The sequence below is a fragment of the Esox lucius genome, chromosome 11 (genome assembly GCF_011004845.1).
Source record: "Esox lucius isolate fEsoLuc1 chromosome 11, fEsoLuc1.pri, whole genome shotgun sequence".
NCBI classification, from domain to species: Eukaryota; Metazoa; Chordata; class Actinopteri; order Esociformes; family Esocidae; genus Esox; species Esox lucius.
Window position 1 is genome coordinate 51,422,587 of NC_047579.1, and position 16,960 is coordinate 51,439,546.

A 16,960-nucleotide genomic window follows, 5' to 3' on the forward strand; every position below is an offset into this window, starting at 1 on the left:
GTTATAGAGGAGGGTATAAGAGAAGAGGAGTGGAGTGGGAAAGAGGGTTACAGAGAAGGGTATGAGAGGAGAGAAGAGGGGAGGAGTGGGGGAGAGGTGGAGATGTGTAGAGGGTTGTAGAGGACAGTATGAAAGGAGAGAAGAGGAGAGGAGAGGAGAGGGGGAGGGGAGGAGAATGGGAAGGGGGGAGGAGGAGAGGAAGGGGGCGACTACAGGTTTTAAAGCACCCCGAGTTCTGTCCGGAGGGGCGTGTCAGAAGGACTGTCGTCACCAATCAGTATAAAATCTGCAGCTGTGGCGGGGAGCGTGCGCTGAGAGAGAGCACAGAGGACTGGCGCGCACTCGCATACACCACATTCTCTATCTTTCCCTCCTCCTCTCTTGCTCCCAAACAAAGAGAAGCACGCGAGGCAGCAGAGCAGAGCGCATCTATCTCACCCCAAACCGATAGCGAGCCAGCACGGATTCTTTCTCACGTAGACACTCCTATCCCGGATCGGTCGGAACCAAGATATCCATAGTTCCATCATGTCTAGCAACGGCGCCAGTAACGGAACCAGCGACATGCTGCAGATCCAGTTCGGTTTGATCAACTGCGGGAATAAATACTTAACGGCTGAAACGTTTGGTTTTAAAATCAATGCCTCGGCTACGAGTCTTAAGAAGAAGCAGATTTGGACTTTGGAGCAAAGCGGAGACGATTCTAACGGGAACGTGTTCTGTCTTAAGAGTCACCTCGGTCGGTACATAGCAGCGGATAAAGACGGGAACGTTACCGGGGATAGTGAGAATGCTGGACCCGAAACCCGTTTCATCATTACTGCTCACGACGATGGGAGATGGTCATTGCAGGTTTGTTGTGTGTGTGTGTGTGTGTGTGTGTGTGTGTGTGTGTGTGTGTGTGTGTGTGTGTGTGTGTGTGTGTGTGTGTGTGTGTGTGTGTGTGTGTGTGTGTGTGTGTGTGTGTGTGTGTGTGTGTGTGTGTATCAGAGACAGGGTGTGTTTAGCTTACAGTAAATTCATTGTGTTTTTTTTTTGTGTGTGTGTGTATAATAGACTTTGTGATTCTCTTTGCAGTCCGAGGTCCATGGCAGATATCTCGGAGGAACAGAGGATAGAATTAGCTGCTTTGCTCAGGTTTGTGTGTGTGTGTGTGTGTGTGTGTCCCCCAAATGGAGTGTCCCCCAAATGGAGTGTCCCCCAAATGGAGTGTGTCCCAAATGGAGTGTGTACTAATGTAATTGTGTTTCTCACCAGACTGCGTCTGTAGCTGAGAAATGGAGTGTTCACATTGCCATGCACCCTCAGGTAATATGCTCATGTACAAACACCCCTGACCCTTGACCACTAATTCCTGACCACTAACTCCTGACCTCTGACCCCGCTAGGTCAACATCTTCAGTGTGACCAGGAAGCGCTACGCCCACCTGTCGTCCAAGGTGGATGAGATCGCCATTGACCGTGATGTGCCGTGGGGCGTGGACTCCCTGATCACACTCGTGTTCAAGGACCAGCGCTACCACCTCCAGACCTCCGACAACCGCTTCCTGAAAAACGACGGCAGCCTGGAAGCCACGCCCGACAAGACCACCGGTTACACCCTGGAGTTCCGCTCCGGCAAGGTGGCTTTCCGGGACTGTTCGGGACGCTACCTGGCGCCATCAGGGCCGAGCGGGACCATGAAGAGCGGGAAGAGCAGCCGCGTGGGGAAGGATGAGCTGTTCTCCATGGAGCAGAGTCACCCTCAGGTGGTTCTCACCGCGGCCAACGACAGGAACGTCTCCACCAGGCAAGGTAGGACCAACGGAACCGTAAACGTGTCTGTCTGTCTGTGTGTGTGTTGTGGTAGCCTGCTAGTACAGATGTTGACTCTGTTTAATAGAGATGAATAGAGTGTTGTTTGGGGCAGGGGGAGGGGCACTGGTGGGGTCAGCTAAAACGATGGAATGTGCGTGTGACGTACCATCGTTCACATCATGAACGACATGACAGCAGAGAACTGACACACGCACGACATGCATTCGTTCAACACATAAATGCCACACACAGTCATGTTTAGAGTGTGTGTGTGTGTGTGTGTTCTGCCTTTATTTGCTGCAGCTGAAAGGGTCACATTCCCGGAGTTGTATGTGCCCCGACCACCCAACAGAAATCCAATTAGCTGTCGTTGCTTTATTTCGGTCTGCGATTCGTTGTTGGGTGACGTGAAAATGGAAGGTGCTGTGGGATAACAGACATCAGTGATAGCATCATCTCTAACCAGGGCATTAAAGCACATTACGGGTTTGCTACATGTAGCTTTACACACATTCTGGGTTCTGGCTCTTGCACAGACATCTGGGGCCAATCAGAAGGAGCCGACTGTTACTAATGAGTGGTTCAGTTGACTTCGCCACTTAGCTCGGTCCTCTGAGAAGTTCGGACCCAGACTACTGGCAGAGTGTATCGTTCAAGGACGTGGCATGGTGTTTAGCCGGAGCTGGGAGTTTGGGTTGCCAGGCAACCAGCCCTCAGGCTTAAGAACACCGTGGTAACCCATCTTTGGAGACGAACACCACAGTGACATCAGCAATATACTGGTCTGTACTCGACGATCGGGCAGCTCCAGTCCTGAAGTCCTTGACTATAGTCTGGGCTTTGATGTTTCGCCAAGAGGCGTGGATAATGAAGGGGTTTTGTCCTGTGTCTTAAAGGCAAAACCCAACACTGTTTGGATATACCCATTTTGAATTGAGCAAATCATAAAATTTCATTGGACATTAAACTAGTTTAGCAGTGTAAATACTGCAGTTTATGTAGTATTTATAAAGGAATAATTTGCTTGCACCTTGTGAAATTTAGGGGCAACAGCACATTCAAACCAACTTTGTCCTGATATCAGCTGACCAGCTTGCAAAAGCAGTAAAAGCAATGTATTTTATATACAGTGGGGAGAACAAGTATTTGATACACTGCCGATTTTGCAGGATTTCCCACTTACAAAACACGTAGAAGTCTGTCATTTTTATCATAGGTACTCTTCAACTGTGAGTGATGGAATCTAAAACAAAAATCCAGAAAATCACTTTGTATGATTAAGTAATTAATTAGCATTTTATTGCATGACATAAGTATTTGATACATCAGAAAAGCAGAACTTAATATTTGGTACAGAAACCTTGGTTTGCAATTACAGCGATCATATGTTTCCTGTAGTTCTTGACCAGGTTTGCACACACTGCAGCAGGGATTTTGGCTGCTTTCTAGATCCTTCAGGTTTCGGGGCTGTCGCTGGGCAATACAGACTTTCAGCTCCATCCAAAGATTTTCTATTGGGTTCAGGTCTTGAGACTGGCTAGGTCACTCCAGGACCTTGAGATGCTTCTTATGGAGCCACTCCTTAGTTGCCCTGGCTGTGTGTTTCGGGTCGTTGTAATGCTGGAAGACCCAGCCACGACCCATCTTCAATGCTCTTACTGAGGAAAGAAGGTTGTTGGCCGAGATCTCGCGATACATGGCCCCATCCATCCTCCCCTCAATACGGTTCAGTCATCCTGTCCCCTTTGCAGAAAAGCATCCCTAAAGAATGATGTTTCCACCTCCATGCTTCACGGTTGGGATGGTGTTCTTGGGGTTGTACTCATCCTTCTTCCTCCAAACACGGCGAGTGGAGTTTAGACCAAAAAGCTCTATTTTTGTTTCATCAGACCACATGACCTTCTCCCATTCCTCCTCTGGATCATCCAAACGGTCATTGACAAACTTCAGACGGGTCTGGACATGAGCTGGCTTGAGCAGGGGGACCTTGCATGCCCTGCAGGATTTTAATCCATGACGGCATAGTGTGTTACTAATGGTTTTCTTTGAGACTGTGGTCCCAGCTCTCTTCAGGTCATTGACCAGGTCCTGCCGTGTGGTTCTGGGCTGATCCCTCACCTTCCTCATGATATTGATGCCCCACGAGGTGAGATCTTGCATGGAGCCCCAGACCGAGGGAGATTGACCGTCAACTTGAACTTCTTCCATTTTCTAATTATTGCTCCAACAGTTGTTGCCTTCTCACCAAGCTGCTTGCCTATTGTCCTGTAGCCCATCCCAGCTTTGTGCAGGTCTACAATTACAATATCCCTGATGACCTTACACAGCTCTCTGGTCTTGGCCATTGTGGAGAGGTTGGAGTCTGAGTGTGTGGACAGGTGTCTTTTTTACAGGTAACAAGTTCAAACAGGTGCAGTTAATACAGGTAATGAGTGGAGAACAGGAGGGCTTCTTAAAGAAAAACAGGTCTGTGAGAGCCGGAATTCTTACTGGTTGGTAGGTGATCAAATACTTATGTCATGCAATAAAATGCAAATTAATTATTAAAAAAATCATACAATGTGATTTTCTGGATTTTTTTACAGACCTCTACATGCTTTATAAGTAGGAAGACCTGCAAAATCAGCAGGTTATCAAATACTTGTTCTCCCCACTGTAGATGTACATGGCACAGTGATTGTTTTCTCGATTTTTCGTGTAGAATTTTAGCAACCTGTAGATAACATGGATTCTTTCTTGCTTGTCTGCCGTTGCTTTGAGAGATGATTGGATGTCTTCGTGACATGATAGAGTGTGTAAATGTTGTAAAACATTATTATTCCACTATTACTGCAGATATACCATAATATGCTTGTTGTAGACCAGAGCAATGTAATTGGATAAGTTAGGCAGCCAGTACATCCTCACCTTGCTCTAAGCATAAATAACAAACTGCTAATACATACGAACAAATATGAATATTTATATAGCTACACATACAAAATAGCTTGCAATGAATTATGGCAACAAACCAGGAAGCTGTTTGCTAAAGTGTGGGGGTGTTGCTATGCAAATGCTGTTTTTATGGATGCTAATGAAAAACTCTGGGCCGGCTAGCATTATTCAGGCTTGGAGGAAGAAAGGTGCTGCTTAAGTGGGGTGGCAGGGTGACCTTGTAGTTTGAGCGTCAGACCAAAAGGTGCAAGGGGGAAGTTGTTCAGTCCTTGACCATGGCAATTATGTATAATTGCACCCAGGTTTGTTACTGCAAAAGAGGCGGAGCTTGTTTGTGCGCAGGAAGCCTCCACAGGGAGAGAAGACCTGAAGTTAACAATAGAACTGACATGACAAACACCATGTGTGTTTAAAAATGTTGCAGTTTAATTAAGTCTATAGCCCTTGGTTGTCATTTCAGCTTTTTTTTTTAAGGGAGGACAGCACTCCCTTAAAAAAGAAAATGGTATAATGACTTTTTGCCAGGCTTTGATTCATCCTGACAGGAAGTGGAAGGGCGACTGAAGTGGCGGCGGGGGGGGGGTTGAACCCTGTTCTGTTTAATAACATGATGACCTATATACCAGCCATCATAGACTAGGGCCCAGTCATCTTCGTCAGCTCCTGTTCCGCTGATGGCCGGTGGTGTTTCAGCTTCTATGCGGGGGGGGGGGGGTCCCTGGTAGTCAGGCAGCCCCCCTGTCCCCCCACCCCCCTGTCCCCCCAGTCCTCAGTCCTCCTGGCACACTGAGGGTGTGGAGAGCACGTCTCGCCTCTGAGCTCTGCCACGGTACGCTGTCACAAAATGGAGTCTGTTGGAAGTTCTTGTTGGGGTTGCCGGAAAGAAACATGATAATGTGCGATGCCTGATTTTTGTCTGCTGGTGATTCAGCTCGGTCTGTTCGGCAGCTGCCGTGCTGCTGTTAGTCTGGCTGTGAACCAAGGCAGTGACTGCCACATGCACAGCCAAGCGGATTCAGAGAGGAAGCCTCAAACCTGGGCTGGTTTAGCTACAGAAAAGCCAGTCTGTCTCTCTGTGGGGAGGTGTTGCTACATATTCTGAATGGATTAACGCTTAACAGGCTGTGTGCTTGTTGTCTCATCCTGGGGTTAGGGGCTCGCTGTCATACATTAACAGAAGCAGTCATGAATTCTCGAAGGGTTTCTTCAAGAGCCTTTTGGCATGGGAAATGTCTGTTTACTGCACCAAAATAAGTGGACAATTAAGTAAAAAAAACGTAAAAATTGCCGAGGTATATTTCAAATGTTATAATAGCTGTGTACAGTAACAATTGAAGTGTAAATACCTGGGAAAATAGATTAATATTTTCAGTTTCACATTTTTGAGCTCCTCCCTCTCCTTTGATTAGAGGACTAGGAGGTAAGGGGGTGGGCAGGGCTTCTCCTCCCTCTCTGATTGCAGGACAAGGAAGGTTAGGGGTGGGGTTGGGCTGCTCCCTCGCTCATTGCAGGACTAGGGGGTGTGGCCAGGCTGCTCCTCCCACTCTGACTGCAGGACAGGGAGGTTAGGGGGTGTGGCCTGGCTGCTCCTCCCACCCTGACTGCAGGAAATGGAGGTTAGGGGGTGTGGCCTGGCTGCTCCTCCCACTCTGACCTCAGGACAGGGAGGTTAGGGTGTGGTTGAGCTTCCTGGAAGCCCTTGTAGCTTGTCTCTGTGACGGTCACTAGCTGCTGTTAGAACATATGTATGTATATATGTGTGTGTGTGTGTACAGAACAAAGACATCTCACTCCCTGTACGCCCCAGCTGCTAGCTTCCCCTGCCAAGCCTGCTGAACAATACACACACACCGAGAGACACCATTCCAGAGACACGGTTTCCTAGTAACCCCATGGCAACAGGCTAGAGTGTAGATCTGTAGGGTTCCCGTCCCGCAGGGCCGCGGTGTAGGGTTCCCGTCCCGCAGGGCCGCGGTGTAGGGTTCCCGTCCCGCAGGGCCGCGGTGTAGGGTTCCCGTCCCGCAGGGCCGCAGTGTAGGGTTCCCGTCCCGCAGGGCCGCGGTGTAGGGTTCCCTGGCCGCGGTGTAGGGTTCCCGTCCCGCAGGGCCGCGGTGTAGGGTTCCCTGGCCGCGGTGTAGGGTTCCCGTCCCGCAGGGCCGCGGTGTAGGGTTCCCTGGCCGCGGTGTAGGGTTCCCTGGTTCCTGTCCCGCAGGGCCGCGGTGTAGGGAGTTATCCATAAACCTTGAAGGTCGTAAAAATGCGAAATTCTAGGGTTTTCTGAAAGTCATCAGCCCTATCGCGGAACAGTGGTGTGAGAAGGGGGTGTGGTGTGAGAAGGGGGTGTGGTCATGCAGAAAATAATTGCATGTATCGTGGTGATCTGTGACGTTTTCGGTGCTATTTTACTTCCTGTGACCACAGACTCAAGCTTTTGCAATGGCCATCCCCATCCCCTGACTAAAAAACCTGTGGAGTCAACTGAAGAGAAGAGTTCGCATGCAAATGGTCTCAGATCCCTTGCTAGGTTTTCCCCCATTACTGGTCAAGATTCAGAGCTGTTATCTAGGCAAGGGGAAGGTGCACAAAGTACACATTTCAAGGGTGTCAATAATTGTGTGTGTGTGTGACTACTCCGTGATTTTCAGTCATAGACTAACCCTATTAGCCCCAGAGAGTCTGATGGCCCAGAAATACTCTGCTGGGACGTAGTGAGAAGAATATGTCGGGCAGTATGGGCGTTAAGCCCTTCGGCTAGCATCACTGTGTAAAGGGCCAGTAGATAAAATGTCTCTTTCCTGCAGTCTTTCTAAATGTGTCCAGGAAGATGCCATGTCTGTACTTCCTCTAGGAATCCCCCTCCGCTCCCCTTGGCTTTGAAACGAGCCCCTTCAAAAAAATTCCCAAATTCTAGTTCCCTGTTCTGAAAATTCCCATTTGCAAATCCCATTAATCAGAAGGGAACTTGGATGGGAGAAGAGACTAGATGGGAAGGCTGTAGTGTCACTTCTATGCAAAGTCCATCTAGCTGGGTATGAAGCGAATGGCTGGGTTTTCCCCATACAACATTCCTGTGGATGCTACTTCCCTTCCTGTGCGCCTGTCACAACAGACGAGCAGCACTCTGAAACCCTCTGATCTGGGTTCAGCAATCTGGCCTTTACCCTCACTCTGAAACCCTCTGATCTGGGTTCAGCAATCTGGCCTTTACCCTCACTCTGAAACCTAACTCTGGTCTGGGTTAAATCCTCTCTCCCTCCCCCTCTTTCTACTTCCCTCTTTCTCGCTCTTTCTCTTTTCACTTTCACGCTTTCTCTCGCTTGCTCTTCTATTTCCAAATCCTTTTCTCTGTCTCTCGTTCTTTCTTGCAACCATGTGGTTCTCATCTTGGTCGGTTATTTTTCTTTCCCGTGTGTGTGTGTGTGTCTGCATAGTTCTATGGAAACCAGATCTCCTGGGGGCAGAGTCAAGTTAGTTGTTCAGAAGACACTACAGAAAAAAACTTCGGAAATGGAAAATGGACGTTCTTCTAAAAGAACAATTGTACATTTCAACAGGCCTTCACATCCTGGAGGTTAACTAGTCTGATATAGTTGAGACTGTGTCCCAGACCATTAGTCTCTGGGTGTAAAATGGAGTGCAGCATATAATATCCTAAAGGTTAATTATGGTTCTGGTCTCCAAAGAGGTGTGCTGTTTTGGGGGCTCTGATGACACTCGCTCTCCCCTTCAAACACAGAGACAATATCAAACACACATGTTTTAGTAATTGAAGGATGTGTGACAGATGGATGGCCTGTCCTACTGATTTTGGTGGGGTGGAAATTCCAGAAAGATTGTTTAACAAAGTTAGGACTCCCTGAACATACAGTATCTCACAAGTGAGTACACCCCTCACATTTTTGCTAATATTTGATTATATCTTTTCATGTGACAACACTGAAGAAATGACACTTTGCTACAATGTAAAGTAGTTAGTGTACAGCTTGTATAACAGTGTAAATTTGCTGTTCCCTCAAAATAACACTACACACAGCCATTAATGTCTAAACCACTGGCAACAAAAGTGAGTACACCCCTAAGTGAAAATATGTTGTGTGGCCACCATTATTTTCCAGCACTCCCTTAAATCTCTTGGGCATGGAGTTCACCAGAGCTTCACAGGTTGCTACTGCAGTCCTCTTCCACTCCTCCATGACGACATCACGGAGCTGGTGGATGTTAGAGACCTTGCGCTTCTCCAGCTTGCGTTTGAGGATGCCCCACAGATACTCAATAGGATTTAGGTCTGGAGACATGCTTGGCCAGTCCATCACCTTTACACTCAGCTTCTTTAGCAAGGCAGTGGTCGTCTTGGAGGTGTGTTTTGGGGTCGTTAACATGTTGGAATACTGCCCTGCTGCCCAGTCTCTGAAGGGAGGGGATCATGTTCTGCTTCAGTATGTCTCAGTACATGTTGGCATTCATGGTTCCCTCAATGAACTGTAGCTCCCCAGTTCCGGCAGCACTCATGCAGCCCCAGACCATGACACTTCCACCACCATGCTTGACTGTAGGCAAGACACACTTGTCTTTGTACTCCTCACCTGGTTGCCGCCACACACACTTGACACCATCTGAACCAAATACGTTCATCTTGGTCTCATCAGACCACAGGACATGGTTCCAGTAATCCATGTCCTTAGTCTGCTTGTCTTCAGCAAACTGTTTGTGGGCTTTCTTGTATATCATCTTTAGAAGAGGCTTCCTTCTGGGACGACAGCCAAGCAGACCAATTTGATGCAGTGTGTGGCGTATGGTCTGAGCACTGACCGGCTGACCCCCCACGCCTTCAACCTCTGCAGCAATGCTGGCAGCACTCATAAGTCTATTTCCCAAAGACAACCTCTGGATATGACGCTGAACATGTGCACTCAACTTCTTTGGTCCACCATGGCGAGGCCTGTTCTGAGTGGACCCTGTCCTGTTAAACCGCTGTATGGTCTTGGCCACCGTGCTGCAGCTCAGTTTCAGGGTCTTGGCAATCTTCTTATAGCCTAGGCCATCTTTATGTTGAACAGCAATTCTTTTTTTCAGATCCTCAGAAAGTTCTTTGCCTGAGGTTCCATGTTGAACTTCCAGTGACCAGTATGAGGGAGTGTGAGAGCAATAGCACCAAATTTAAGACATTCACACCTGAGACCTTGTAACACTAACGAGTCACATGACAATGGTGAGGGAAAATGGCTAATTGGGTCCAATTTTGGTTCACTTTTGTTGCCAGCGGTTTAGACATTAATGGCTTGTTTGTTGAGTTATTTTGAGGGGACAGCAAATTTACACTGTTATACAAGCTGTACACTCACTACTTCACATTGTAGCAAAGTGTCATTTCTTCAGTGTTGTCACATGAAAAGATAATCAAATATTTGCACTTTTGTGAGATACTGTATGTATCTGGCTTCTCTTAACTAGAGCAGGAAGTGCAGGATTTCTTTGTTCCTGGACTGCTGTTTAAGTAATTAGGTTTAACAAAGTGTGGATTTAGTTCATTGGGACATGAATGTTTAGAACATTATGGTTTTTAAAATTATATTCAGGCTTATTGTTTGTTGTGACTGAAATGCATTTGAATGGTGTTAGAAAGTCTATCAAGAGATCATGTAAGCAAATCAAAGATCAAGTAATGACTGAGTGTTAAAAAGGAATTAATTAGATTTGATTTGTGATATTGCCCCGGTGCCTTCAAATGTGTGTTACACAGCTTGTGAGCGTCATGGGGGGACACAGACATGAGCTAGAGAGTCTTGACCTTTAATTTAAGGGTTCATACAACTAATAGCCAAAACCGATCTATATCAATCAAATGTATTTATAAAGCCCTTTTTACAACAGCAGTTGTCACAAAGTGCTTTACAGAGACACCCGGCCTTAAACCCCAAGGAGCAAACAACAGTAGTGTTGAATTTCAGTGGCTAGGAAAAACTCCCTAAGAAGGTCGAATTTTAGGAAGAAACATAGAGAGGACCCAGGCTCAGAGGGGTGACCAGTCCTCTTCTGGCTGTGCCGGGCGAGATATTAAGAGTCCAATTGGAATAATAAATACATTTCTCTGGGCTAAATCCAGAGTCTATTTGATTTTAGACTAGGTCAGAAGTATGACCAGGTGGACAGGGACAGCAACGGGCCCCCCCAAACCAGGTATATCTTCAGTCAAATCGAAAGCATTCTGTTTGGTTATTCAAGTGATTTCTGTTCTGCAAAGGAAACCTCAGTGAAATCTATCGGACTGTTTTCATGGGGGATATGCCGTGAATCTACATGTGATCCTCCCTGGGCCAGGGCCAGGCCACAGCCCTGGGTTTAAGAAACTCCCTTTGAAACAGTCTCCAGGACTTCCAATGTTCTGTTAAAGCACAGGGAACAATGCAGGCTCCGTTATCTACTGAAATGTCCACCAAGAGACAGGCCAAAGGGATGGATGAAGGCCTGATTATTGAACTAGTAGGCACCAGGACTTCATTCACTGGGACTAAGACAAAGTAAACCTAGTAGGTAGCAGGTTTGCGTCAGCATTTGTTGCTATGGTTTCTGATCAGAATGTCAAGCTCTGTTTGAGAACGAACTCTGGCTTGATAGATTAGGTGTGTGTGTGTGTGTGTGTGTGTGTGTGTGTGTGTTTGTGTGTGTGTGTAAGTGCTCCTGATGGAGTTTAATGGGATTTTAATGACCTCTGGTGTGCTGTGTGTATCTGAGAACAAACCCACACAGAGACTGTCCCAGTGGCTGCCTCTGGGCGTCTACTGTCATCCTGGGGTTTGGAGCAAACTATTTTTTCCCCCACAATTCTATTGGGGGTTAACCCCTTGCTGTCACACAGGTCCGTGTTGGTGCATCTACAGGATATCCTCTCTGTTGCCCAGTTAATGTTACAGACGGTGCGTGTAGCCGTGGGAAATCCTGTCAGCTGTAGGGTGTCGTTTCGTTCATATTTCAGATTCTGACCACACAGTGAGACTGTGCAATGGTGTTTGTGTTTGTCCATAACCGTGTCTCTAACCATGCCTCTCTGGACTCCACCCAGGCATGGACCTGTCAGCCAATCAGGATGAGGAGAGTGACCAGGAAGTGTTCCAAGTGGAGATGAGTCGTGAGAACAGGAAGTGTGCTTTCAGGACCGCTGCTGGGAAGTACTGGACCCTCACCACCACTGGGGGACTGCAGTGTACCGCCTCTACCAAGTAATCCCCAAACTTAACTTCAACCTAAACTTAACCCCAATAACCCAACCTTCATGCCTAAACCTGTCCCTCATGGCTAACCTAACCCCTGATGCTTGAAATGGCCCTTTTCCTGGTGGGGGACTGGCTGGGGGAAAAACATCTGGGACTGAATTGTCAGGTTTATTGTGTAACTGGGGACTTCTGGTCTGACCTTGAGCTCGGCTGGGTTAAATCAGCTGGGTTAAGTTTAATTGTCTGGGTTGAGCTAGGCTGGGTTAAATCAGCTGGGTTCAGTTAAATTGTCTGGGTTGAGCTAGGCTGGGTTAAATCAGATGGGTTCAGTTAAATTGTCTGGGTTGAGCTAGGCTGGGTTAAATCAGATGGGTTCAGTTAAATTGTCCGGGTTGAGCTAGGCTGGGTTAAATCAGATGGGTTGGGTTAGGTAAAATTGTTTTTGTTTGTCCTGTAAACGGAGTGACTCTGGAGTTGGTTTGCTATCGGGCTGTCTTATGTTCTGCTACTCTGACAATCTCTATTTTACCCATGTAGGACTGCTAACTGCTACTCTGACAATCTCTATTTTACCCACGTAGGACTGCTAACTGCTACTCTGACAATCTCTATTTTACCCACGTAGGACTGCTAACTGCTACTCTGACAATCTCTATTTTACCCACGTAGGACTGCTAACTGCTACTCTGACAATCTCTATTTTACCCACGTAGGACTGCTAACTGCTACTCTGACAATCTCTATTTTACCCACGTAGGACTGCTAACTGCTACTCTGACAATCTCTATTTTACCCACGTAGGACTGCTAACTGCTACTCTGACAATCTCTATTTTACCCACGTAGGACTGCTAACTGCTACTCTGACAATCTCTATTTTACCCACGTAGGACTGCTAACTGCTACTCTGACAATCTCTATTTTACCCACGTAGGACTGCTAACTGCTACTCTGACAATCTCTATTTTACCCACGTAGGACCGCTAACTGCTACTCTGACAATCTCTATTTTACCCACGTAGGACCGCTAACTGCTACTCTGACAATCTCTATTTTACCCACGTAGGACCGCTAACTGCTACTCTGACAATCTCTATTTTACCCACGTAGGACTGCTAACTGCTACTCTGACAATCTCTATTTTACCCACGTAGGACTGCTAACTGCTACTCTGACAATCTCTATTTTACCCATGTAGGACTGCTAACTGCTACTCTGACAATCTCTATTTTACCCATGTAGGACTGCTAAATGCTACTCTGACAATCTCTATTTTACCCACGTAGGACTGCTAAATGCTACTCTGACAATCTCTATTTTACCCACGTAGGACTGCTAACTGCTACTCTGACAATCTCTATTTTACCCATGTAGGACTGCTAACTGCTACTCTGACAATCTCTATTTTACCCACGTAGGACCGCTAACTGCTACTTTGACATCGAGTGGCGTGGGAAGAAGTTGACCCTCCGTGCCGCCAATGGGAAATACGTGGCTGCCAAGAAGAACGGTCAGCTCGCTGCCACCGTGGATTCTGCCGGTGGGTGTTGGTGGGAAAGCGCTTTGCCTTTGGACCGATAAAGGCAACACAATGAGGTGTTGATGGCCAGTGGTTTGAGCCCTCCTGCCGTTCTGGTCTTTTATGTAATCTCAGTGTTCAGTATGCAGCTGCTTTTTGTGTAAGGTCCCTGATTAGCAGCTAAACATGGCACCGATAGTTCAATGACAATACATGGAGCCACGTCTATAGCGCGGTGTTTACCTCACTTTTATAGAGTTGGCAAGACTGACCCTTGGTCTAGAGCGGAAGGCCAGGGTATTGAGTAGAATGACCTGTGAAGTTTATTCTATAAAGCCCTTTTCACCCCACCTTAAACCCCAAGAAACAAATTCTAACATGTGGAAGCAGAGTGGATAGAAAAAAGCCCTAGAGAGGCAAGAACCTGGGAAGAAACCTTGAGAGGAGCTGGGCTCTGAGGGATCTAGCTTGTGCTAGGTGGCGATAATAGAAGTCCTTTGCCTTTTAAGGCCATATCATGACCTGTAGCTCTAAACCTCTCTACTCAGACGGAACTGCAAATGCCAGTGGACTTTGACAGAGCATTCAAAGTAGACTGTAGATAGCAGAACCAGACCTGCACCCAGATACTGAGGACCAGTGCCTGGCTCTAGCCGTTTGGGGGCCCTGAGCAAAATTTTATTTGGGGCCCCATCTCCCCCAGCGCTTGGGGCCCTAAGCAACCACGTAAGTTGCATATGCTTTCAGGACACCAAAAGGAAGGTCCAGGCAGATGCATCATAACACTCCTGGAAATTAATGTGTGTGTGTGTCCCTTTTTCTCCTCCTCCCTATCCACAGGTGAGTCAGAGGAATTCCTGATGAAGCTGATTAACCGTCCAATCATAGTCCTGCGTGGAGAACATGGCTTCATCGGGTGTCGTAAGGTCACGGGAACACTGGACTCTAACCGCTCCTCCTACGACTACTTCACCCTGACCTTCAGAGATGGGGCCTACAGTCTGCAAGGTAAGGATGCACATCACGGGACCCTCACTCGGGAAGGCAGGAAAATCTTCCTTTTCATTAGGTTCCTCCCTTTATCTTATTCCTCTAAATTCTGGGTCAAAATCACCAAACGTTGGTTGTTCGAACAACAGTTACCAGGTCCTTTTGATGTGGTTTAGGACACATCTTTGGCTAAATAATGTGATTGGCTCCATTTCTGTCTCAGTGCGCTCCTCTTGTATGGAGTTGGGCTGGCAAAACAAGGATCTGTGTGGTGAGACAGTAGCCCTGCCTCAGCTCCTCTGAAATGAAAATATTGAGTAAACTATGAAAAAAAAAAAAAGATTTCTGCTACATTTTTCTAAAGCATAATGGATCATTTTGTTGTGCTGTTTTCTTCTGTGTTCTACAGGCTATTTTTCCACTTTTGCTATAGTCCAATATATATATTGATTTACAGATTTTGAGACGTACAGCTGGGCTTTGGAATTGCAAATGTTTGTCTTAAAATGGCAAAACGGGAAGAGGTGTTGTAAGAGCGCTTGTAGATGTGTTTTGACTGACACAATCGTGCCATTGGCTCGCCAGACCCCAACCTTTTTAATAACAATCTGTATAATTATTTTTAAGTCGGCAAACAGATTCTCTAAAATCATGTCCTAATAAATTGTATACAAATATGATTATAGCGAGGATGGCACACGTGTATCTCCAGTTTAGAAACCCCACCTGTTCTATTCGCAATTTTATTGTGATTTGGATTAACTGTGCAGCCCTAGTGCCCACTGGCAGAAACCTGTAACTACACTCAAATCAATATAGTCAATGTTGTCGTACATCAGATCAAAAGTGGTCTCTTACCATTGTGATATACTTAAATATTGTGTTGTTTTTCCATACAAAAGTACATTTTGAGAGTGAAATCCTGAAAACCGGGGAACATTTGAATAAGCCATCTAAGGAATGAAACAGTCTTTTGTGACCTGTGTCTGACCAGTGTGGGGGCGGTGTCTGACCTTTGTTTCTCCTGTCAGATTCTACAGGGAAGTTCTGGATGGTGGGTAGCGAGTCGTCGGTGGTGAGCAGCAGTGACACCCCGGTCGACTTCCTCCTGGAGTTCTGTGACTACAACAAGGTCGCCATCCGCTCTGTTGCTGAGGGGAAGTATCTCCGCGGTGACCACGCCGGCGTGCTGAAGGCCAACGCTGATGACCTAGAGTCCGCCACGCTCTGGGAGTATTGACCTACTGACCCCAACCGCGTTACGACCGCAGTACAGCGCAGCCCCCCCCCCCCCCACCGCCCCACCCCCCCTCCCCACCGCCCCCCCCCCCCCTCCCCAGCAGCCCAGCCCCAGGATTGGGGTCAGTGTGGTGAAACGGACCGGAAGTTGCAGATATAAATGTGAAGGCTCTGACACCACCGCTGTTCTACCCAGTGTATGGATCCAATCGGTTCCAGATTCCGTTTCTATCTGAACGTTGCGATGTTCCACCATTCTGCACAGGGCCCTTTCCTTACGAGACAAATCTGTGAACTGCACAATTCAAGGAACACTTCCCTTTTCCCCCCTACCAGAGTTCCATTCTGCAGTATCCGCCTGTATTTGTTGCCCCATGGGGCTGTGCACTTTTCCCCGTCTAATAGCAGCGTGGCTCGATGTCACTCAGTCCCAAACATATGATTGGCCCATTCTCACTCCGTTGACCCCGCCAGAAAACGGCTTGGTTAAAGACCCTTCTGACTAAACAACTGTAACAGTCTTTCTGTCTGTCCATCTCTCACTCATGTCTGTCTCGCGCGTCTTTGTTGAACAGCACACAGTGGCAAAATGTATGATGTACGAACTGTTTCTATCTGGTTCTGAAGCCCTGTTGGTGTCTGTGCAATGTCTAAAAACTGGAAGTGGATTCTGAAGGCTTACTGGAATGTGTTTTGCCCCTCATCTCAAATATGGAATTGCAGGAAATTACACACTTTTAGTATAACCTGCTGGAAGTGATGTCATCTGTGTGCACATTGGTAAAAATTGTCATTTTGCAGGCCAGTTTTATCTAATCTCTCTGTCTTGTTTGTCTGTCTGTCTCTGTCAGTGTGTGTGTGTGTGTGTGTGTGTGTGTGTGTATGTTTGTCCCAGCAACTCTTCAGACCACATCTACAGCAGATCTGATGTTGGCCTTGCTGTTTGATTCACTCAATCGGTCTAAGAACAGCTATTATCTGTAATGTCTTGCTATGAAACACACACACACACACACACACGCACACACCCCCCCCCCACCCCCCAATGACATTCACACATTCCTTTAAACTGGAATCTAGTGCTCCTCAAATATGGAGTGGATGTGTTCCTGGTTATTTCGCCAGGGACAAATTAGACTGTGGATTTCATGGATGGAAATGTTGGGTTCACAGGTCAGAGGTGGGAGGGAAAGGTGGCGATAGTCATGGTAACACCCGTGCCTTACTCTGAGTTTCTGGGTGATTACTAAAGGTTGCCGAAGGATGAGGTC

General features: G+C 47.2%; 1 protein-coding gene across 2 annotated transcripts; it reads left to right on the top strand.

Annotated features, from left to right (window-relative positions):
- Positions 1 to 270: 270 nt before the first annotated feature.
- On the top strand, positions 271 to 15,747 carry fscn1a (fascin actin-bundling protein 1a). Of its 2 annotated transcripts, none has more exons than XM_034295662.1 (8): positions 271 to 852; positions 1,078 to 1,143; positions 1,258 to 1,308; positions 1,389 to 1,794; positions 11,792 to 11,948; positions 13,360 to 13,481; positions 14,301 to 14,468; positions 15,482 to 15,747. In XM_034295662.1, the coding sequence occupies exons 1-8, from the start codon at positions 529 to 531 to the stop codon at positions 15,688 to 15,690; spliced, it is 1,503 nt and encodes a 500-aa protein (XP_034151553.1). In that variant the 5' UTR covers positions 271 to 528; the 3' UTR covers positions 15,691 to 15,747. The 2 variants fall into 2 exon arrangements, with proteins under 2 accessions (XP_034151553.1, XP_028979543.1); XM_029123710.2 differs by having other exon boundaries at positions 274 to 852; positions 1,078 to 1,137.
- The last annotated feature ends 1,213 nt before the right edge of the window (positions 15,748 to 16,960 follow it).